The sequence below is a fragment of the Theropithecus gelada genome, chromosome 14 (assembly GCF_003255815.1).
Source record: "Theropithecus gelada isolate Dixy chromosome 14, Tgel_1.0, whole genome shotgun sequence".
NCBI lineage: Eukaryota > Metazoa > Chordata > Mammalia > Primates > Cercopithecidae > Theropithecus > Theropithecus gelada.
This window is the reverse complement of record NC_037682.1, coordinates 77,960,852-77,984,221: the sequence shown is the minus strand read 5'-3', so window position 1 is coordinate 77,984,221 and position 23,370 is coordinate 77,960,852. Positions and strand designations below refer to the sequence as shown.

Sequence of the window (23,370 nt, the reverse complement as noted above, 5' to 3'; positions counted from 1 at the left end):
ATTTTCTGGTTTCTTTATGCGGGTCTTTCTAAAGTGTCCAAAAACAGTTGCCTCAGGAGTTTACAAGCTAGTAAAGCAGCAGACATTAAATAAATAATCAAAAGTGTGATAAAGGTTGGTTACAAAGGAAAAGTTCAGGGTGTTATGGAAGCATATAGCAAGGACACATATATCAGTTCCTATAAATGTCACCCATGCTGTTTCTTTTCCCTTGGAAATATTTTGACTTCATTTCTTCCAACTCTGAAGCTAAACTAAGCATTCCATTCCTCTCAGTAAGGAAAGCCAGCCCCTAAAGCACTGATGAACAATGTGGATTTTACGGAAGATTTTTACGGGGAAGAGCGAGGATGAGGTTAAATTATATACTGCACAGTAAACAACTCAATGAAAAATCCCCATTAAAAGTTTCTCAATCTCCCATTCTGTTCTTGCCAAGTCCCCTCTGGCCTATGAAATAATTCCCTTTTTTAGAATTATTAGCACTTTACAACCATATCAGAACAAAATCAAATATACCAGACTGAGTTGATCCAGGTAGAGACATGGGTCTGGCAGTTTAGAGGGTAGCTCTTTCCTAAAGTTTAGCCAGTTCAGAAAAGGCGGCAGTGGACGGCAGGTATAGCAGTAGTTAGAAGCCACATACCAGCAATGCCTGGCAGAGATTAGACATGATTCCAAAGGCAGCAGCAGCAGATGACGAGGATTAGAGGTAGGACAGGAATGTAGCACTGGAGACCTGATCACAGAGAGGAGGGCTGGCAAAAGCGAGCACTGCCTACTGGGCAACAGTGAGCACCTACCCCCAAGGGGCTCTCTAGGGCACCAGCTGAAGAGACTGGAAATACAGGAGTTCAGTAATCAATCCTCATTCAGCTTCACCTCATCTATATTGGTGTCTACTCTCTCTGAAGCACACAAGTAATCATGCAAAGGGGGCAGATGGCCTCTTTCTCTATCCTGCCCCACCCAGTTTATCTCCCAATTTCTCTAATCTTGTATCCTGACACCCATCATTTAGCTTGGCAAAGAAGAAACCCATAATTTACCTGTATCCACCTTTCTTGGAAAACAATAGAAAGTTTAAAAATAACAAATACATGATCATGTCTAAAATAGTAATTTTCCATGTCACACAAACAATAGGAACTACTTGTGTGGAAAATTTTTCCTGGCTATTCCCCCAGGTTCAACTTAACATCTGCTTTAATTCCTAGACCTAGACATTTCTCTCCCATACTTGCACACATGCACCCTACATTTGTGTGACTTACCCTCTCTTCCTAAACATGCTACTATTAGATTTTTTTTTTGGTTTTGACTACTTGTCTACATTATGAGTGCCATTTTGAATTTTAATTTTATATTCAAGGGCCCTAGGTTACTGTCAGGATTAATATATTAAGACTTTTTTTGTCAGATAAGGAAAACAGCTAACCAAACATATAAAGGTGTATGCACCACTTGGTTTCTTGTGTGCAAGAACAAATGTGACTTGAAATGCCAAGCTCTTTTCTTGGCCTCCAGAGTAGTTTTGACTCTTTCAACCAAAAGAAATAATTCTACAATATATAGGAGCCCAGATCACCTCCATGAAGCTTCCGGCAAGTGGATCACCTCCTCCTCTGTGTTAACTCTCTACCTCCTCCATCTTCTGCTGTACTGTTATGTACTTACTTTCATGACCATTCCCCCTGCTGGTCTGGAGGCTCCAGAATGTTGGCAGTTATGATGTTCATGTTATGTGCTGGCTATTGGGACTACAGTGCATTGCAAGAAAAAACAAGTCAAACTTTACATTGTACCAATGGTCAATAGTAATAATCCTATACCTTCATCCATTTTATGTGTCCCTTTCTTTTTGACTACTGCTGGAGCACTGAAGAATTAAATCATCTTTTTTTTTTTTTTTTTAAAGCAACTTTTTACAATAGATACAAATGTTTACAAAATACTCTATATATATTAACAATTTTCACCTGGGTATCTTGAGATCCACAAGTCTACAGTTGAATAGTTGATCAATAAGCACCAAATTTTCTGCTTCCAGTTCATGAATAGCATTTTCTAATTCTTCAACTTCCTTCCTGTGAATTGCAACCTGTTCTCAGAAGGAGGGAATGAATGTTGGTACTTACTGATTCAATTCTATTAAGTTTTCTTTTCTTTCTTTTTGTTTTTTTAAGACAGAGTTTCACTTTTGTCGGCCACACTGGAGTGCAGTGGTGCAATCTTGGCTCACTGCAACCTCCACCTCCCGGGTTCAAGCAGTTCTCCTGCTTCAGCCTCCTGAGTAGCTGGGATTACAGGCATGTGCCACCATGCCCGGCTAATTTTGTATTTTTATTAGAAACAGGGTTCCTCCATGTTGGTCAGGCTGGTCTGGAACTCCTGACTTCAGGTGATCTGCCTGCCTCGGCCTCCCAAAGTGCTGGGATTACAGGTGTGAGCCACCATGCCCTGCCAAGTTCTATTAAGTTTTCTATAGTAAACTCAACTTCTAAAAGTGCATTTGCCTGAGGGGAAGACCTATTGTGTATCATTTATTACTGGGCTTGCTTTGTTCTTCCTCCCTAAAAAGGAATAGGTGGAAATCATTTTTAGATCATCAGTAGAACTTGTCTGAATAGTTAGGCAGTTATTATAGAATAGCAGGAATTGTCCTTTTCTACCCTTCAAAAACACTGCTGAACTTAGATATGAGACAGAGGCAGAGATAACTAAGAAAACATGGCTTAATGTTTACTGAAGAAATGGACTAACTTTGGTACATCAATTGGGCCTGTAAAAAAGAAGAAGAAAAATAATGTGGCTAATTCAAATAGGAAAAAATGTCCTGGTTCTGTTGGCAGAGTTTTCATCTGTTTTTATTTTTTATTTATTTATTAATTTATTTTTTATTATACTTTAAGTTCTAGGGTACATGTGTACAACGTGCAGGTTTGTTACATATGTGTAGATGTGCCATGTCCATGTGCTGCACCTATTAACTTGTCATTTACATTAGGTATATCTCCTAATACTATCCTTCCCTCCTCCCCACACCCCATGACAGGCCCCGGTGTGTGATGTTCCACATTCTCTGTCCAAGTATTCTCATTGTTCAATTCCCACCTATGAGTGAGAACATGTGGTGTTTGGTTTTCTGTCCCTGCGATAGTTTGCTTAGAATGATGGTTTCCAGTTTCATTCATGTCCCTACAAAGGACATGAATTCATCCATTTTTATGGCTGCATAGTATTCCATGGTGTATATGTGCCACATTTTCTTAATCCAGTCTATCATTGATGGACATTTCAGTTGGTTCCAAGTCTTTGCTATTGGGAATAGTGCCTCAATAAACGTACGTGTGCATGTGTCTTTATAGCTGCATGATTTATAATCCTTTGGGTATATACCCAGTCATGGGGTTGCTGGGTCAAATGGTATTTCTAGTTCTAGATCCTTGAGGAATCGCCACACTCTCTTCCACAATGGTTGAACCAGTTTACAGTCCCACCAACAGTGTAAAAGTATTCCTATTTCTCCACATCCTCTCTAGCACCTGTTGTTTCTTGACTTTTTAATGATCACCATTCTGACAGGTATGAGATGGTATCTCATTGTGGTTTTGATTTGCATTTATCTGAGGGCCAGTGATGATGAGCGTTTTTTCATGTGTCTGTTGGCTGCATAAATGTCTTCTTTTGAGAAGTGTCTGTTCATATCCTTTGCCCACTTTTTGATGGGGTCGTTTGATTTTTCCTTGTAAATTTGTTTAAGTTCTTTGTAGATTCGGGATATTAGCCCTTTGTCAGATGGGTAGATTGCAAAAATTTTCTCCCATTCTGTAGGTTGCCTTTTCACTCTGACAAATGCTTCTTTGGCTGTGCAGAGGCTCTTTAGTTTAATTAGATCCAATTTGTCAATTTTTGCTTTTGTTGCCATTGCTGTTGGTGTTTCAGACATGAAGTCTTTGCCCATGCCTATGTCCTGAATGGTACTGCCTAGGTTGTCTTCTAGGGTTTCTGTGGTTTTAGGTCTTACATTTAAGCCTTCAATCCATCTTGAATTAATTTTTGTATAAGGTGTAAGGAAGGGATCCAGTTTCAGTTTTCTACATATGGCTAGCCAGTTTCCCCAGCGCCGTTTATTAAATAGGGAATCCTTTCCCCATTTCTTGTTGTTTTCAGGTTTGTCAAAGATCAGATGATTGTAGATGTGTGGTATTATTTCTGAGGGCTCTGTTCTGTTCCATTGGTCTACATCTCTGTTTTGGTACCAGTACCATGCTGTTTTGGTTACAGTAGCCTTGTAGTATAGTTTGAAGTCAGGTAGTGTGATGCCTCCAGCTTTGTTCTTTTTGCTTAGGATTGTCTTGGCAATGTGGGCTCTTTTTTGATTCCATATGAACTTTAAAGTAGTTTTTTCCAATTCTGTGAAGAAAGTCATTGGTAGCTTGATGGGGATGGCATTGAATCTATAAATTACCTTGGGCAGTATGGCCATTTTCACAATATTGATTCTTCCTATCCATGAGCATGGAATGTTCTTCCATTTGTTTGTGTCCTCTTTTATTTCATTGAGCAGTGGTTTGCAGTTCTCCTTGAAGAGGTCCTTCACATCCCTTGTAAGTTGGATTCCTAGGTACTTTATTCTCTTTGAAGCAATTGTGAATGGGAGTTCACTCATGATTTGGCTCTCTGTTTGTCTGTTACTGGTGTATAAGAATGCTTGTGATTTTTGCACATTGATTTTGTATCCTGAGACTTTGCTGAAGTTGCTTATGAGCTTAAAGAGATTTTGGGCTGAGATAATGGGGTTTTCTAAATATACAATCATGTCATCTGCAAACAGGGACAATTTGACTTCCTCTTTTCCTAATTGAATACCCTTTATTTATTTCTCCTGCCTGATTGCCCTGGCCAGAACTTCCAACACTATGTTGAGTAGGAGTGGTGAGAGAGGGCATCCTTGTCTTGTGCCAGTTTTCAAAGGGAATGCTTCCAGTTTTTGCCCCTTCAGTATGATATTGGCTGTGGGTTTGTCATAAATAGCTCTTATTATTTTGGGATACGTCCCATCAATACCTAATTTATTGAGAGTTTTTAGCGTGAAGGGCTGTTGAATTTTGTCGAAGGCCTTTTCTGCATCTATTGAGATAATCATGTGGTTTTTGTCTTTGGTTCTATTTATATAATGGATTACATTGATTGATTTGTGTATGTTGAACCAGCCTTGCGTCCCAAGGATGAAGCCAACGTGATTGTGGTGGATAAGCTTCTTGATGTGCTGCTGGATTCGGTTTGCCAGTATCTTGTTGAGGATTATTGCATGGATGTTCATCAGGGATATTGGTCTAAAATTATCTTTTTTTGTTGTATCTCTGCCAGGCTTTGGTATCAGGATGATGCTGGTCTCATAAAATGAGTTAGGGAGGATTCCCTCTGTTTCTGTTGATTGGAATCATTTCAGAAGGAATGGCACCAACTCCTCTTTGAAACTCTGGTAGAATTTGGCTGTGAATCCATCTCATCCTGGACTTTTTTTGGTTGGTACGTTATTATTTGCCTCAATTTCAGAGCCTGTTATTGGTCTATTCAGGGATTCAACTTCTTTCTGGTTTAGTCTTTGGAGGATGTATGTGTCCAGAAATTTATCCATTTCTTCTAGATTTTCTGGTTTATTTACATAGAGATGTTTATAGTATTCTCTGATGGTAGTTTCTATTTCTGTGGGATTGGTGGTGATATCCACTTTATCATTTTTTATTGCGTCTATTTGATTCTTCTCTCTTTTCTTCTTTATTAGTCTTGCTAGCAGTCTATCAATTTTGTTGATCTTTTCGAAAAACCAGCTCCTGGATCCATTGATTTTTTGAAGGGTTTTTTTGTGTCTCTATCTCCTTCAGTTTGGCTCTGATCTTAGTTATTTCTTGCCTTCTGTTAGCTTTTGAATGTGTTTGCTCCTGCTTCTCTAGTTCTTTTAATTGTGATGTTAGGGTGTCGGTTTTAGATCTTTCCTGCTTTCTCTTGTGGGCATTTAGTGCTATAAATTTCCCTCTATACACTGTTTTAAATGTGTCCCAGAGATTCTGGTATGTTGTGTCTTTGTTCTCATTGGTTTCAAAGAACATCTTTATTTCTGCCTTCATTTTGTTATGTACCCAGCAGTCATTCAGGAGCAGATTGTTCAGTTTCCATGTTGTTGAACGGTTTTGAATGAGTTTCTTAATCCTGAGTTCTAGTTTGATTGCACTGTGGTCTGAGAGACAATTTGTTATAATTTCTATTCTTTTACATTTGCTGAGGAGTGCTTTACTTCAAACTATGTGGTCAATTTTGGAATAAGTGCGATGTGGTGCTGAGAAGAATGTATATTCTGTTGATTTGGGGTAGAGAGTTCTGTAGATGTCTGTTAGGTCCACTTGGTGCAGAGTGAGTTCAATTCCTGGATATCCTTGTTAACTTTCTGTCTCGTTGATCTGTCTAATGTTAACAGTGGGGTGTTAAAGTCTCCCATTATTATTGTGTGGGAGTCTAAGTCTCTTTGTAGGTCTCTAAGGACTTGCTTTATGAATCTGGGTGCTCCTGTATTGGGTATGTATATATTTAGGATAGTTAGCTCTTCTTGTTGAATTGATCCCTTTACCATTATGTAATGGCCTTCTTTGTCTCTTCTGATCTTTGATGGTTTAAAGTCTGTTTTATCAGAGACTAGGATTGCAACCCCTGCTTTTTTTGTTGTTTTCCATTTGTTGGTAGATCTTCCTCCATCCCTTTATTTTGAGCCTATGTGTGTCTCTGCATGTGAGATGGGTCTCCTATATAAAGCACACTGATGGGTCTTGACTCTTTATCCAATTTACCAGTCTGTGTCTTTTGATGGGAGCATTTAGCCCATTTACATTTAAGGTTAATATTGTTATGTGTGAGTTTGATCTTGTCATTATGATGTTAGCTGATTATTTTGCTCGTAAGTTGCTGCAGTTTCTTCCTAGCATTGATGGCCTTTACAATTTGGCATATTTTTGCAGTGGCTGGTACTGGTTGTTCCTTTCCATGTTTAGTGCTTCCTTCAGGAGCTGTTGTAGGGCAGGCCTGGTGGTGACAAAATCTCTCAGCATTTGCTTGTCTGTAAAGGATTTGATTTCTCCTTCACTTGTGAAGCCTAGTTTGGCTGGATATGAAATTCTGGGTTGAAAATTCTTTTCTTTAAGAATGTTGAATATTGGCCCCCACTCTCTCTGGCTTATAGAGTTTCTGCCAAGAGATCCACTATTATCTGATAGGCTTCCCTTTGTGGGTAACCTGACCTTTCTCTCTGGCTGCCCTTTACATTTTTCCTTCATTTCAACTTTGGTGAATCTGACAATTATGTGTCTTGTAGTTGCTCTTCTCGAGGAGTATCTTTGTGGCGTTCTCTGTATTTCCTGAATTTGAATTTTGGCCTGCCTTGCTAGGTTGGGGAAGTTCTCCTGGATAATATCCTGAACAATGTTTTCCAACTTGGTTCCATTCTCCCTGTCACTTTCAGATACACCAATCAGATGTAGATTTGGTCTTTTCACATAGTCCCATATTTCTTGGAGGCTTTGTTTGTTTCTTTTTACTGTTTTTCTCTAAACTTCTCTTCTTGCTTCATTTCATTCATTTGATCTTCAATCACTGATACCCTTTCTTCCAGTTGATTGAATTGGCTACTGAAGCTTGTGCATGCGTCATGTAGTTCTCATGCCATGGTTTTCAGCTCCATCAGCTCATATAAGGTCTTCTCTATGCTGTTTATTCTAGGTAACCATTTGTCTTTTCTTTTTTCAAGGTTTTTAGCTTCTTTGTGATGGGTTTGAACATCATCCTTTAGCTTGGAGAAGTTTGTTATTACCAGTCATCTGAAGCCTTCTTCTCTCAACTCATCAAAGTCATTTTCCTTGCAGCTTTGTTCCGTTGCTGGCGAGGAGCCACATTCCTTTGGAGGAGAAGAGGTGCTCTGAATTTTAGAATTTTCAACTTTCCTGCTCTGGTTTCTCCCCATCTTTGTGTTTTTATGTACCTTTGGTCTTTGATGATGGTGACGTACAGATGGGGTTTTTGGTGTGGATGTCCTGTTTGTTAGTTTTCCTTCTAACAGTCAGGACCCTCAGCTGCAGGTCTGTTGGAGTTTGCTGGAGGTCCACTCCAGACCTGTTTGCCTGGGTATTACCAGCGGAGGCTGCAGAACATCAAATATTGCAGAACAGCAAATGTTGCTGCTTGATCCTTCCTCTGGAAGCTTCATCTCAGAGGGCCACCCAGCCGTATGAGGTGTCAGTCGACCCCTACTGGGAGGTGCCTCCCAGTTAGGCTACTTGGGGGTCAGGGACCTACTTGGGGAGGCAGTCTGTCTGTTCTCAGATCTCAAACTCCATGCTGGGAGAAGCACTACTCTCTTCAAAGCTGTCAGACAGGGACATTTAAGTCTGTATAAGTTTCTGCTGCCTTTCGTTCCACTATGCCCTGCCCCCAGAGGTGGAGTCTACAGATGCAGGTGGGTCTCCTTGAGCTGTAGTGGGCTCTACCCAGTTCAAGCTTCCTGGCTGCTTTGTTTACCTACTCAAGCCTCAGCAAAGGCGGGTGCTCCTCCCCCAGCCTCACTGCTGCCTTGCAGTTTGATCTCAGACTGCTGTGCTAGTAGGGAGTGAGACTCTGTGGGTGTGGGACCCTCCAAGCCAAGTGTGGGATATAATCTGCTGGTGTGTGATTTGCTCAGACTGTTGGAAAAGTGCAGTATTAGGGTGGGAGTGACCTGATTTTCCAGGTGCCATCTTTCATAGCTTCTCTTGGCTAGGAAAGAGAATTCCCTTCCCCCTTGCACTTCCCAGGTGAGGCAAAGCTTCTCCCTGCTTTGGCTTATGCTCCATGTGCTGCACCCACTGTCCTGCATCCACTGTCTGACAAGCCCCAGTGAGATGAACCTGGTACCTCAGTTGTGGTACCTCAGTTGGAAATGCAGAAATCACCTATCTTCTGGGTCACTCATGCTGGGAGCTGTAGACTGGAGCTGTTCCTAATCGGCCATCTTGAGGGGGGAATCCCAGTTCTCATCTGTTTTTAAGAAGTGTATTTTGTTGGGAGGCTGAGGCAGGAGAATCACTTGAACCCGGAAAGTGGAGGTCGCAGTGAGCTGAGATCACACCACTGCACTCCAGCCTGGGTAACAGAGTGAGACTCTGTCTCATTTAAAAAAAAAGAAAAGAGTGTATTTTGATAACTTTTGTCCAAAGAGGGCTTGATAGTGGGAAGAGTATATAGAAGAATGTTACTAGATAGAACCTGCAAACCCACCTCTCCACCACCCAAAGCAGCATGAGCTACACAGGTGCTGGATCAGGAGGTGCTCATGGGGACAGAACAGAGCAACAGGAGAATTAGAAGGAAGAGCATATAATAGAAAGAGGTATGCTGGTGAGAATAGTGGTGATATAAACTGGAGGAAGTAATAAAAGTCTTGAGGGAATATGATGAAAGAAAGAAGGCACAGGGGTTTAGATTCAGTATCTTTTGTCAAGAGCTGCCAAGAGTGTAACTGAGATGGGTACTTAGAAGGAGATGATAACATTTTCTGATTTGTCACTGAGATTTAACTGTATTTTGGTATCTTAAAGCATTCAGTATGTTACCACATGCATATCTCTATCACATGATCATTTATTAAATGCATGAATTCTTAGCAAATAACAGAGAAACCAAAAATAAAAATAAAAAATTAGCCAGGTATAGTGGCGTGCACCTGTAGTCCGCACTACTTGGGAGACTGAGGCAGAAGGATTGCTTGAGCCCACAAATTCAATGTTACAGTGAGCTTGATTGCACCATGACACTTCAGCCTGGGTGACAGAGAAAGACCCTATCTCCAGAAAAAAAAACAAAAAACAAAAAACAAAAACATGAGATAGGGCTTGCTCTGTCACCCAGGCTGGAGTGAAGTGGTATCATCTCAGCTTACTTCAGCTTCAACCTCCTGGGGCTCAGGTGATCCTCCCACCTCAGCCTCCTGAGTAGCGAAACTGCAGGTGTGCCACCACACCTGGCTAATTTTTTTTTTTTTTTTTTTTTTTTTGGTATTTTTTGTAAAGATGGAGACAGGGTTTCGTCATGTTGCCTAGGTTGGTCTCAAACTCCCGGGCTTCAAGCAAGCTGCTTGCTTTGGCCTCCCAAAGTGCTGGGATTACAGGCATGAGCCACCCGGTCAATAATTCTTTTATTTATTTATTTATTTATTTATTTATTTATTTATTTATTTATGCTGTGTCGCCCAGACTGGAATGCAGTGGCGTGATCTTGGCTCACCACAGCCTCTGCCTCCTGGGTTCAGGCGATTTCCTGCCTCAGCCTCCATGGGTGCCTAACACGGGCACCGGCCATCATGCCCAGCTATTTTATTTTTATTTTTATTTTTAGTAGAGACGGGGTTTCATCATCACACCTGGGATTATAGGCGTGAGCCACCACACCCGGCCATAAATTCTTATTATGGGCAAGGTTCAGAGCTAGATGTAGAAGGATGCAAGGGTGAATAAGCCTTGGCTCCTTCCCTTAAGAGAGTTTATAATCCAGTGATAAAAACCACCAATAATTATAAAGCAATACCAGTCCCATGGAAAAGGCTCAAATATTGCTGGTGGCTTGAAGTTACAAAGAAAGGCATATATTATTTATCTGCCTCAAACAATTTAGTAAAACCATTTAAGTCCATAATACTAAATTACAAAGTTAGGGTTTGGTGTTTTAGGATCTCATATGTTGAGAGATAATTATGTTGATTACAAGCTTGAATGCCTTAAGGAAAATTTATGACTTTCAGATGTCAAAGGATGAGAAAAAATATTATAGTTAGACACTGTAAACAGAAGGAATTAATACAATATTTGGGAGATGTTTGACCTAAGGGCCGGCATGCTTGGGAGGTAGCACACACAGTTCTTGGTCTCTTTCCAAAGCTGGAAATAGGGGCCCTTTTGAGATGTTGCATCCACTCTTTCAGGCTAAGGCTCTCCTATGACATCACGTATCCCTTTAGAATAGTAATGTGCTCCTCAATAGCTATCCCCCTCAGTCTTTTGAAATGTTAGGGAATAAAAACTAGTTCTTTTTCATAACCCTACAGACACCTTTGGATTTCTGGGGTCAGAAAGTAAAAAGGAGGAAGAAGCGGAAGACCATATTTCCCTCCCTGCCTCAGCTGCCCCCCAGCAAAATGCCCAAGAAATGTACATAGAAACTGGGAGAGATAATTTAGTTAAAACATTAAGTTGGGGACCTGGGATCCTGATTAAAATATATGTTCTTGAAATTTTCTCCTGAAAGATACAAGTTAGCCTTATGTCTCCTCATACTTGAAATCCTGATGGTAACTTCCTTGATTCCCTTTGTCTAGTTTCTCCAGCTTTCCATTTGTTAATCTCAATCATTTGGAAATTCCAGTTTCCTTCATTTTCTAATAAGCATGCTAAATAAAACCAGATAATTAAAATCATGCAGTGTTACTTATTACAACTAATACATGAAAAAAAGAAAATAATTATAAATTAAAACAACAAGAAAGACAATCATGTAACAAAACAGCTCTGTATCCTTCCCAGTGATCTAAATATTTCTTTATTGCTGAGATATAAATGGAGAAATATTTTCATTAGTTCCGTTATTAAATATCCTTTGTTACTCTTTCTAAACTTTCCCCAAAGAAATTAATTAACATGTATTGTTCTGTTTCCAGGCAATTTTCAATTCTTGTGATGGTACCAGAAATAGTTTTAATTACTTTTGCAAGTAAATTTAATAATGTTAAAAATGAATATTTATTAAAACAAAGACAAATTAAATCTATTAAATTTCCATAAAATGATTTGTTATTTTATTTTATTTTTTGAGACAGGATCTCATTCTGTCACCCAGGCTAGAGTATAGTGGCCTGAACATGGCTCAGTACAGCCTCAAACTTCCAGGCTCAAGTGATCCTTCCATCTCAGCCTCATGAGTAGCTGCGACCACAGATGTGTGCCACCATGCCTGGCTACTTAAAAAAAATTTTTTTTTTTTTTTGTAGAGATGGAGTCTCACTATATTGCCTAGGTTTGTCTCAAACTCCTAGGCTCAAGCAATCCTCCTGCCTTGGGCTCCCGAAGTGCTGGTATTACAGGTGGGAGCCGCCATGCCCTGGTGATTTGTTCTTTATTACAAAGTTCTTTTTGTTCCTGATGCCATTAAACTTAGACTTTTTTTCCTGTCATTTATTTCCATTGAACTGTGAGAAGCAGAAACATAATTTCTGGCTTTAGTAGGAAGAGTCAAGTCATGAAAACAGCCCTTATTAGTCAAATGCAAATTTTTTTGTAGTCATTTTCCCTAAACCTAAGATTTATAACTTCTCATGAGATTAAGTGAATTGAGGCCAGGTGAGGTGGTTCACACTTGTAATCCCACCATTTTGGGAGGCCGAGACTGGTGGATCACCTGAGGTCGGGACTTTGAGACCAGCCTGACCAACATGGTGAAACCTCGCCTCTACTAAAAAATAGAAAAATTAGCCGGGTGTGGTGGTGGGCGCCTGTAATCCCAGCTACTTGGGAGGCTGAGGCAGGAGAATCGCTTGAACCTGGGAGGCGGAGGATGCAGTGAGCCGAGGTTGTGCCATTGCACTCAAGCCTAGGCAACAGAGTGAGGCTCCGTCTCAAAAAAAAAAAAAAAAAAGTATTGTTAAATTATTTGATTAGGATCATACTTTGTATTTAATAAATGTATAAGAAGTAAATTTCTCTCTAATACTCTTTTTCTTTTTTTGAGACGGAGTCTTGCTCTGGTCGCCCAGGCTGGAGTGCAGCTGCACGATCTCGGCTCACTGCAAGCTCCGCCTCCTGGGTTCACGCCATTCTCCTGCCTCAGCTTCCCGAGTAGCTGGGACTACAGGCGCCCACCACCACGCCCGGCTAATTTTTTGTATTTTTAGTAGAGACGGGGATTCACCGTGTTAACCAGGATGGTCTGGATCTCCTGACCTCGTGATCCGCCCGCCTTGGCCTCCCAAAGTGCTGGGATTACAGGTATGAGCCACTGTGCCCAGCCCCCCTAATATTCTTTAACTGTTGAGCTCACCTTGAGGTTTTAAAATTATTACCTTTAAAAAAATTTTTTTTTTTTTTTTTGAGACTGAGTCTCACTCTTGTTGCTCAGGCTGGGGTAAAGTGGCACAATCTCTGCTCACTGCAACCTCCACCTCCCGGGTTCAAGCGATTCTCTTTCCTCAGTCTCCCATGTACCTGGGATTATAGGTGCACTCCACCACGCCCGGCATTTTTTTTTTTTTTTTTTTTTTTGAGACGGAGTTTCATTCTTGTTGCCCAGGCTAGAATGCAATGGCACGATCTCGGCTCACTGCAACCTCTGCCTCCCGGGTTCAAGCAATTCTCCTGCCCCAGCCTCCCGAGTAGCTGGGATTGCAGGCATGCACCATCACGCCCGGCCAATTTTGTATTTTTAGTAGAGACAGGGTTTCTCTATGTTGATCAGGCTGGTCTCCAACTCCCGAACTCAGGTGATCCTCCTGCCTCAGCCTCCCAAAGTGCTGGGATTACAGGCGTGAGCCACTGCGCCTGGCCCACGTCCAGCTAATTTTTGTATTTTTTGTAGAGATGAGGTTTTATCATGTTGGCCAGGCTGGTCTTGAATTCTTGACCTCAGGTGATTTGCCTGCCTCAGCCTCCTAAAGTGCTGGGATTATAGGCATGAGCCAACAAAATGCCCAGCCTTAAAAATTGTTAATACCTTTTTTAAAATTGTGAATTCATCCTAGTTAGTTTGGGGAGATAGTATGAACTCCTATTCACCATGACTTAATAATGACAATTTAAAGATAATTGTCAATTATCATAGAAACTATATGGATGTTTAAATTCCTTGTTTCCTAGATTCACTATACTCAGTCAAATAGAGAGCAAGAAAAAGGAAAGAGTAGAAGCTGACAGTGACATTTTTATCTTGAGTGTCTGGGCAGATGGTGAAAAAGGAAATGTAAGGAGGAGAGAATATTTGAGGAGAAACTTAATGAGTTCTGCTTTAGGTACATTGAATTTGAAGTGTCTTTGGGACATCCACGTGAAAATATTTGGCAGGGAAAAAAATGTAGTTTCAGAGATGAGGACACACACCAGTTAGTGCTGAAGATGTATGTTTGTGAATCACATAAGAATAACTCATTAACAGGAACTGCCTGTAGCTGAAGTGCGTCCCCTCAAAAGGCAATGAACTTTGTTTCATAGATGGCATTGAAGCACAGGTTGGGTGGCTACTTTGTATCTAAAGAGAATTTCAAGTAGAAGGGTAGATTGGGCTAGATAAGCTTAAGGTACCGCTGTCCTCATAAACCGGAAACAGGCTACTAAGAAATAGAATTCAATGACTCTATTTGACTGCTAGAGCTCAAACTTCTCTGCATGGCACATAATGTGGGCCAGACATACTTCTCCATTTATTATGATAGATGTGCCATACAATGTAAGATGTCAATAATAGAGGAAACTGGCTGTGGTGTATGTGAGAACTCTCTTAGTATCCTTGCAATAATTCTGTAAATTTAAAACTGATTTTAAAAGTTTATTTTTTAAAAAAGCAGTCAAGAGCAAAACCCCTTTCATGCTTCCTGGCATCTCTGAACTTACTGGAGAGTCATTCATTGAACAGTTTTATGCAGAAGATTGACAAGACCAGGTTTATGTTTCATTTATTTATTTAAGTATTTAATTATTTAATCATTTATTTTATTTAAGTTCTAAATTTTTTTAAAATTTAATTTAATGTTTTGAGACAGAGTCTCACTGTGTTGCCCAGGCTGGAGTGCAATGACACAATCTTGGCTCACTACAACCTCCACCTCCTGGGCTCAAGCAATCCTTCTGCCTCATCCTCCCAAGTAGCTGGGACTACAGGCAGGTTTATGTTTTAGAAAGAGGACTCTGAGGCAGTGTGAAGGAGAAAAGGGAAGATTCCAGTCTAGGCAGGAAAGAAAACCAGGTAAGACACAATTGAAAGATCCGGGTGAGAGATAATGAGGCCTGAAATAGGACGATGGCAGAGAAGGAGAGGTGGTCAAAGTAGAATTGATGGGATTTGGAGGCCTTCTGAATGTGGTGAGTGAAAAGAACATTTCTAAAATAGTTGGCTCTTTGGCCGGGGATGGTGGCTCACACCTGTAATACCAGCACTTTTGGAGGCCGAGGCTGGTGGATCACTTGAGGTCAGGATTTCGAGACCAGCGTGGCCAACATGGCGAAACCCCGTCTGTACTAAAAATAAAAAAAAAAAAAAAAAAAAAGAAAAGAAAAATTAGACGGAGCATGGTGGCATGTGCCTGTAATCCCAGCTTCTTGGGAGGCTGAGACACAAGAATCACTTGAACCTGGGAGGCAGAGGTTGCAGTGGGTCGAGATCATGCCACTGCATTCCAGCCTGGGCAACAGAGTAAGACTCTGTCTCAAAAATAAATAAATAAATAAAATAAAAATAAAATAGTGCTTGAACAACACATGCAGATGTTTTGTTTGTTTTAGATGGGGTCTCGCTCTGCCACCCAGGCTGGAGTGCGGTGGTGCAATCTCAACTCACTGCAACTTCTGCTGCCTAGGTTCAAGTGATTCTCCTGCCTCAGCCTCCTATGTAGCTGGGATTATAGGTGCCCACCACTATGTATGACTAATTTTTGTATTTTTAGTGGAGATGGGGTTTCACCATGTTGGCCAGGATCCACCTGCCTCAGCCTCCCAAAGTGTTGGGATTACAAGCGTGAGCCATTGTACCTGGCCAACTTGCCAGTTTTTTTCAACCAAACACAGATAAAAAATGCAGTATTCCTGGGATGCAAAACCTGCCTATACAGAGGTATATACTATAAACATGCTATATACTATAACCCATGCTATACTATACTATAACCCATGCTATAAACATGGGCTTTGCAGGGCTGACTGCCAGATTTGAGTGTGCTTGGATTTTGGTATAAGTGGCAGGGTGGGGTTGGGGGTCCTGGAAGAAATCTCCTGAGTATACACAGCGGGTGACTTAACTCACAAGTTTCTGGCTTGGGTGACTGAATAATGGTGGGATCCTTAAGTGGGACAGATAGAGTAGGAGAGGAGGCAGTTCTGGGAAAAAGGGAAGATGCAGTCAGTTTAGGAGTTTGAGATGTCTGTGGTGCATTTAGGTGGAGTTGCACAGCTGGTTGTTGAATATGTGGGTTTAGAGCCTGGGATTGAGATCAGTTTCAACTTGGACGGCATGCTTTTTAGGCCTGCAACATAATTATCATCCTCAGACACTTCTTCCCTGGTATACTGGGAAGTATACTGTTTCCTGTTTTTCTCTTCATCAGTTTACTTTCTTGTTTTGCTGACATACATGGTTAAGTAAATTCTTGAGAAAGCATGAGAAGTATTGTGAGCCCTTGCATTTCTGAAAATAGCTTTATTTGTCCTTAATCTAGTTTAGCTGAGTATAGAACTCCAAGTTAAAAATAATTTTTCATCTGAACTTTGCTATTGAAAAAATCAAAATGTCAGTTTTGGTCTTATTCCTTTGTAGTTAACTTCACCCCCACCCCCACCTGCTTCTGCCAGAAACTTTTAGGATTTTCTTTTTGTTCTTGGTGTTCTGAAAATTCATGTCCTTTTCAGAACCCTGATATTTTCTTCTATTATTTCATTGATGATTTTCTTCCCTCTATTTGCCCTTTTTTCTTTCTTTTTTCTTTCTTTGAGAAAGTCTATCACCCAAGCAGGAGTGCAATGGTGTGATCATAGCTCACTGCAGCCTTGACCTCCTGGACTCAAGTGATTCTCCCACTTCAGCCCCGCTGAGTAGCTGGGACCACAGGCATGCACCACCATGCCTGGCTAATTTTCTTTTATTTTTTGTAGAGCCAGGATCTTGCTCTGTTGCCTAGTCTGGTCTTGAATGCCTGGGCTCAAGCAAGCCTCCCACCTCAGCTTCCCAAAGTGTTGGGATTACAGGAGTGAGCTACTGCTCTGGTTCTTATTCTGTCTTTCTGAAATTGCTATGTATTAGTTGGATATTGTACATCTTACATTAGTACTCTATGTCTCTTATTTTTCTTCCTTTTTTTTTTTTTTTTGTATTGTGGTCTTCCCTGTTTTGAGAGTTGTTCTCTGTTCCCTATTTTATTTTATTTTATTTTTGAGACAGAGTCTCAATGTGTTGCCCAGGCTGTAGTGCAGTGGCTTAATCACAGGTGACTGCAGCCTCGACCTGCTGAGCTCAAGCAGTCCTCCCACCTCAGCCTCTGGGGTATTTGGGACTACAGGTGCTCACCACCATGCCTGGTTAACTTTTCTAGTTTTTGTATAGATGGGATTTCACTATGTTGCCCAGGCTGGTCTCAAACTTCTGGGCTAAAGCGATCCTTCTGCACTGACTTCCCAAAGTGCTGGAATTACATGTGTGGGCCACCACGCCTGGTCTTTTCCTGTTTTATATTTTATTTTTGTTCTTAAAACATCTTGTTCTATAAATAAAATACCTTCTCAGATTTAAAAAGTATATATATATATTGAGATGGAGTTTCACCATGTTGCCTAGGCTGGTCTCAAACTCCTGCACTCAAGTGATCTGCCTGCATTGGTCTCCCAAAGTGCTGGGATTATAGGTGTGAACCACTGCACCTGGCCAGCTTTTGTTTTGTTTTGTTTTTTCCACTCTGTTGCCCAGGCTGGAGTGCACTGATGGGATGTTGGCTCACTGCAACCTCTTCCTCCTGGGCTCAAGCGATTCTCATACTTTAGCCTCCCAAGTAGCCTCCCAAGGTGGCATGCGCCACCTTGCCCTGGTAACTTTTGTAATTTTAGTAGAGATGGGGTTTTGCTATGTTGGCCAGGCTGGTCTTGAACTCCTGGCCTCAAGTGATCTGCCCTTCTTGGCCTCCCAAAGTGCTGGGATTAGAGGTGTGAGCCACTATGTCTGGCCAGATTTTTTTGATTATACTAATAAAAGACCTTTACAGTTCCCTAAATTTTTTCTATTTCTTCCACAGGCTGTTTTTGTTGTTATTGTTTACTTTTTATTTTGTTGTTAATTCACTTGGTCTTTCTCTTCTGTTGTGCTAAATGTATTCAAATGCCTGGTGGTCCTTGGATGTCTATTTATATTAAAGAAAAGTCTAGGGAATGGCATGGATTTTCCCCACCACTGTGTAAACAGGTCTGTTTTCATACCAAATTTTTCCTCTGAATGGGAATGTGGACTGGAGACTGTATGTGGTATGGCAGGTGGTGTGAACTGGCAAATCCCAAAGGATGAGAAGGCAGGAGAGGGATATTAGGTTATGGCTTCCTAAATGCCAACATAGGAAGGATTTTCTGTGGGGCACAGAAATATCTCATGTCTACACTAGAAACCTTTGCCTTTATCTGATAATTTGTTTAGTGTTCTCAGAGGACAGTCATCAGGTTCTTAGTTCAAAAGTAAACACTTTGGTGGTATGTGAGGGAAATTGTAGAGGGTGATGGTGGATGCTTACTGATACAGATGTTCCCTATTCAGACCATCAAGTAACCCTCTTGTTTTCTGCTTCAGTTCCCATTCCCACCATCTATAGCTCACACAGACTCTGAGCAGAGACTCTCCCAGGTTTCCAAAAACATTGAGTTTTGCACATCCTCTGTAGTTCTCTTGTAACATCTGGCCCAAGTAATAGCTTCCCGTTTCATCCAACAACATACTCTCACATCTGCTTTTTGTCTTTCAGAAGATTTCTGAAATCTCACCTGCTAGTTAACTCCTCTTGTTCTCTTTGTGGATGAGTTCTTTTTGTATTTTTATAATTTTTATAATTTTATTTCAGTGGGCCCTCAGGAGAGGTAGGATGCAGCCTACCATCTTGAACTACAATAAACAATTCACAAAGGTTTTAACCTAGCTGCTTCCTTCACCTATGATCTAAGCTGTTTATTTGATTAATGCCTTCAATGAGTATATCTATATTCATTGACATTCATTCATTCAATAACTAATGAGCACAGATTATTTATCAGGTGCCATGGACATATAGTTGAAAAGCTATAGCCTGCTCTGTGTATTAATGAGACAGATGCATAAATAGACAATTTCAACATATTTTAGCAAGAGTTACAATAAAGTAAGGAAACACTGGGGAAGGAGCACCCAAGATTTCCTGGAGGGATTACAGAATGATTCACAAGGAAATTGGTAATCAAAGTCCAAGCCTGAGGATGAGTTGGAGTTTTCTAGACAGATGAGGGTAAGGAGATATGGAAGTAAGAGCAGAGGACCGGCATGTACAATCTAGGGAAAACAGTACAGTACCTCGTAACAAAGAATTATCTGGTTCAAATGTCAGTGGTACAGACCAAAGGAGACCATGTCATCCAAAAGAGGCAATTTAACCCAGCAGAGAATCAGCTTAGAATGGTCCTTTAGACTTGCCCCATCACCCAGGAGGAAGTAGGCTCATGAGGAAGACCAAATCAAGTTTTAGGACATAAAGAAACTTTGCACATTTGAGTTTACTGTGTGAATTATAAACCCCAACTTTTTTTTGGTTATTATTGAGATTATTTATGATATTTGTTGAGTAACAGCTTGTGGTGAGATGAGGACTCCACTTGAATTTTATTTTGTCTCAATCAGTCAAGGTACCATGCTTTTCTCATGACTTCAGTTCATAATGAAAAGTCATTTCTAGTTTAAAAAAAGTGAGAACGAAGAAATTGCTTTTGATAAATTCCACTTACCTCTTTTTTGAGCCAGTCATTCTCCCAGATCTCTAGATAGCTGCCCTTGTCAATGAGCTTTACAGCATTCTGAAAGAAAGTTTCCGGGTTAAGGAAGAGTTGCCACATGCTGATTCATAATTTTAGCAACAGTGATGTGCAGTTAACCTGCATTTAGATTGTGTCTGCAATTACTTTAGGAACATACTTAAGAACTTTTGGTTTGGTTGTTCATTCTTTACTATCCTATTATATTGCTTTTTCTGATTTACACTGTCTATTATAGGTGATTTGGAGAACTGGACAATGTGTAACTGACCATTCAATTGACCTCCATTGTGACCAAATCTGACTGCTATGGTGAAATCATGTTTCACAATTCAGATGGTTAAACTGCAGTGATCAAACATTCTTTAAGTTTATAGTCACAGACATAATCCAACATATAGCAAAAACATGAAGAGATTACTATCTTTTTAATTTGAAAAGATTTTGCATGTCAGTAATAACAACATACATATTTATAAATCTAACAGCAAGTAGTTTCAGGATAGGCTGTAGCTGGATAGTCTCCTGAAGAAAGGCATTTTAGACAAAGAAGGCAAAAATGTCTTACTTTGTCAGTAGGTTCATAAAATATAAATTTATTTTCAATTACATGGATATTGAAAAGAATTTTATAGTGAATAACCAACTATATTTCTCTGCAAGATGATTTTATATGGATACCATGGTACAAGTTCAATATTTAGTAACTGAAGGGCACAACCAAAAGAAGAAAAATTAAGAAAAATAATCTAGATCATAAACATGGACAGAAATGATTGAAAAGTGTGTTAAGGGTAAATTTATGTTAAAGTCTTTTTTTTTTTTTTTGAGATGGAGTCTTGCTCTGTCACCCAGGCTGGAGTATGGTGGTGTGATCTTGGCTCACTGCAACCTCTGCTCCTGGATTCAAGAGATTCTTCTGCCTCAGCCTCCTGAGTAGCTGGGATTACAGACGCCTCCCACCATGCCTGGCCAAGTTTTGCATTTTTAGTAGAGACGGGGTTTTACCATGTTGGCCAGGCTGGTCTTGAACTCCTGGCCTCAAGTGATCCACCCGCCTTGGCCTCACAAAATGCTGGGATTACAGCCCTATTAAAGTCTTTAAGAGTTGAAAGATTTGCCATAAAAATTTTTCTTTAAGTCATGCTTAAATTACCAGTGGACCTATATTTCTTAGGAGCCAGGAATTTTTATACTCCAGCTACAACTAATAATTCTAGTTTCCTCCAACATAGAATTTCATTTGGACAAAAGCAAGAAGCTACTCCCAACTGAAGTTAATTGGCTAATGGCTGGATTCACTAACAGTGGATCGGCGATTTCAACCTTAGTTACACATTTGAATCTCCTAGAAGCACTGAAAAATCCAGAAGCCCACACAACATCCCAGGGCAATATATCAGCCTTCTCTATGGGTGAGATACAGGCATCACCTGGGTTAAAAAAAATTTCTCAGGTGACTCTAATGTGCATCTGAGGTTGCACAGCATTGTGATTATAGGATGTTGAACTGTATGATAAAATAGCCAGCTAAAATGAGGAAAATTCATTCAAGCATGTGAGTGTTTGACATTATGTGGAGAAAAGAAAATGTATAGTTTAGTGATTAGGAGCAGTGATCTGAAGGAGCCCTCCTGAAATGAATCTGGATTCTCCCACTTGCTCTGGGCAAGTCATAAAACTTCTCTCTGTTCCAGTCTCCTCATTAGCAAGTCTCTATAGTTTACTGGATTGCTGAGGGAGTTAAATGTGAAATGTTTGAAAGAATATTTAGAATAGTCCTCATGATATATGCTTGAAGCTATATGCTTATTTGGCCTATATATCTACTTTGAATCATCTTAACTATGGTCAGATTACTTAATGGTTGATTTCACCATGTGAGTGAGTCAGATTCACTTACAAAGTGACTGAATTGCATGAGCAAACAGATTGCTGATCAGTTTTCCAAAACCTTCTGTATTTGTGTAAATTAGTAAAAATAATGCAATAAGAGAGTAAGACTAAAAGAACAACTAAACCAACAGGGATGCAACAAATAACAGCAACTGAAATTCAGTAAGGAACCTTTTTGAAAAAAGACCAGATGTTTATGATTCTGAGAAAAGAATGTCCCAGATGAACAGACAATCTCAGTGGGGACCTCGCCGAGGTGAGGATAGTTTGAAAAGAGGTCAAGACTGTTAAAAAGAAATTTTTTTTTTCAGGTATTTTGTGTAAAAACAAAGGAATTAGAGAACATATAAGATTGAAAATTATGCCTCAAAAATATATTATGTCCCAAATTTTTAAAGTGCCAGCAATGTAGAGTATACTCTTCTAGGTTTAGATATATAAGAAAGTACTTTTCAGACAAATCATATTTCATTTTATAATTCATTCAAAACTTATATTTTAATATTTTGTTACAACCATTATTACAGGTTGAACATGCAAAATCTGAGAATCTGAAATCTGAAATGCTCCAATGAACACTTCCTTTGAGCATCATGTTGGCACTCAAAAAATTTCAGATTGTGGAGAATTTCACTTTTTCAGTTTTGTTTGTTTGTTTGTTTGAGACAAGGTCTCACTTTGTTGCCCATGCTGGAGTGCAGTGGTGCAGATACGGCTCACTGCAGCCTTGACCTCCTGGGCTCAAGCAATCCTCCCACCTCAGTGCCCCAAGTAGCTGGCACTACTGAGCAGGGACTAGCTGAGACAGGGTTTTGCCCTGTTGCCCAAGCTTGGTCTCAAACTCCTAAGTTCAAGCAATCCACCCGCCTTGGCCTCCCAAAGTGCTGGGATTGCAGGAGAGTGCCACTGCACCCAGCCCGGACTTCTTTGGATTTTGGATTTGGGGATTTGAGATGCTCAACTGGTATGATACAAATATTCCAGAATCTGAAAAAATTCAAAATCTGAAACATGTGTCAGATAAGGGATATTCAACCTATATTTCTTATACTTAAAAAAATAACTGATTAATAATTCACTGATTAGCCAAGAGTGGTGGCACACACCTGTAGTCCCAGCTACTCAGGAGGCTGATGCGAGAGGATTGCTTGAGCCCAAGAGGTGAAGACTGGAGTGAGCTGTGATTGTGTCACTGCACTCCAGCCTGGGCAATAGAGCAAGATCCTGCCTCGAAAAAAAAAAAAAAAAAAAAAAGAAAGAAAAAAGAAAAAATTCACTGAGCTCTTGTTTCTTGTGAGAGATTATAGTACTTAAATCATCTCATTTAATCCTCACACTATTTCTTTAAGGTAAATACTAGTATTATTCTCCATCTTATAGGTTAGGAAACAGAAGCCCAGAAAAGCTAAGTAACAAATTCATTATACAGCCAGTAAGTGTAGAACTGTGATTTGAACTCAAACTGTCTACCTTCAGAATCCACATTCCTAGGTTTGGATATAAAAGAAAGTATTTTTTAGACAAATTATATTTCATTTTCTAAATCATTCAAAACTTTTATTTTAATATTGTGTTACGGCCATTATTACAGGTTGAGCATCCCAAATCTGAGAATCTATCCAAAGTTCTTAACCACTATAATATACCCAAAGAAAAAATAGCAGAAAAATGTTTG

At 40.1% G+C, this 23,370-nt stretch overlaps 1 protein-coding gene across 2 annotated transcripts in view; it reads right to left on the bottom strand.

Moving 5' to 3' along the window:
- CCDC83 (coiled-coil domain containing 83) overlaps positions 1 to 23,370 on the bottom strand; it is a 72,214-nt gene that overhangs the window by 7,007 nt on the left and 41,837 nt on the right. The window contains exons 7-9 of one of the 2 annotated variants that reach the window (XM_025357402.1): positions 19,773 to 19,841; positions 1,980 to 2,101; positions 647 to 739 (exon numbers count right to left, since the gene is read on the bottom strand). In XM_025357402.1, the coding sequence (XP_025213187.1) occupies positions 647 to 739; positions 1,980 to 2,101; positions 19,773 to 19,841 (284 nt within the window). The remainder of the gene's footprint in view (positions 1 to 646; positions 740 to 1,979; positions 2,102 to 19,772; positions 19,842 to 23,370) is intronic. The other variant, XM_025357403.1, reaches the window with a different exon arrangement.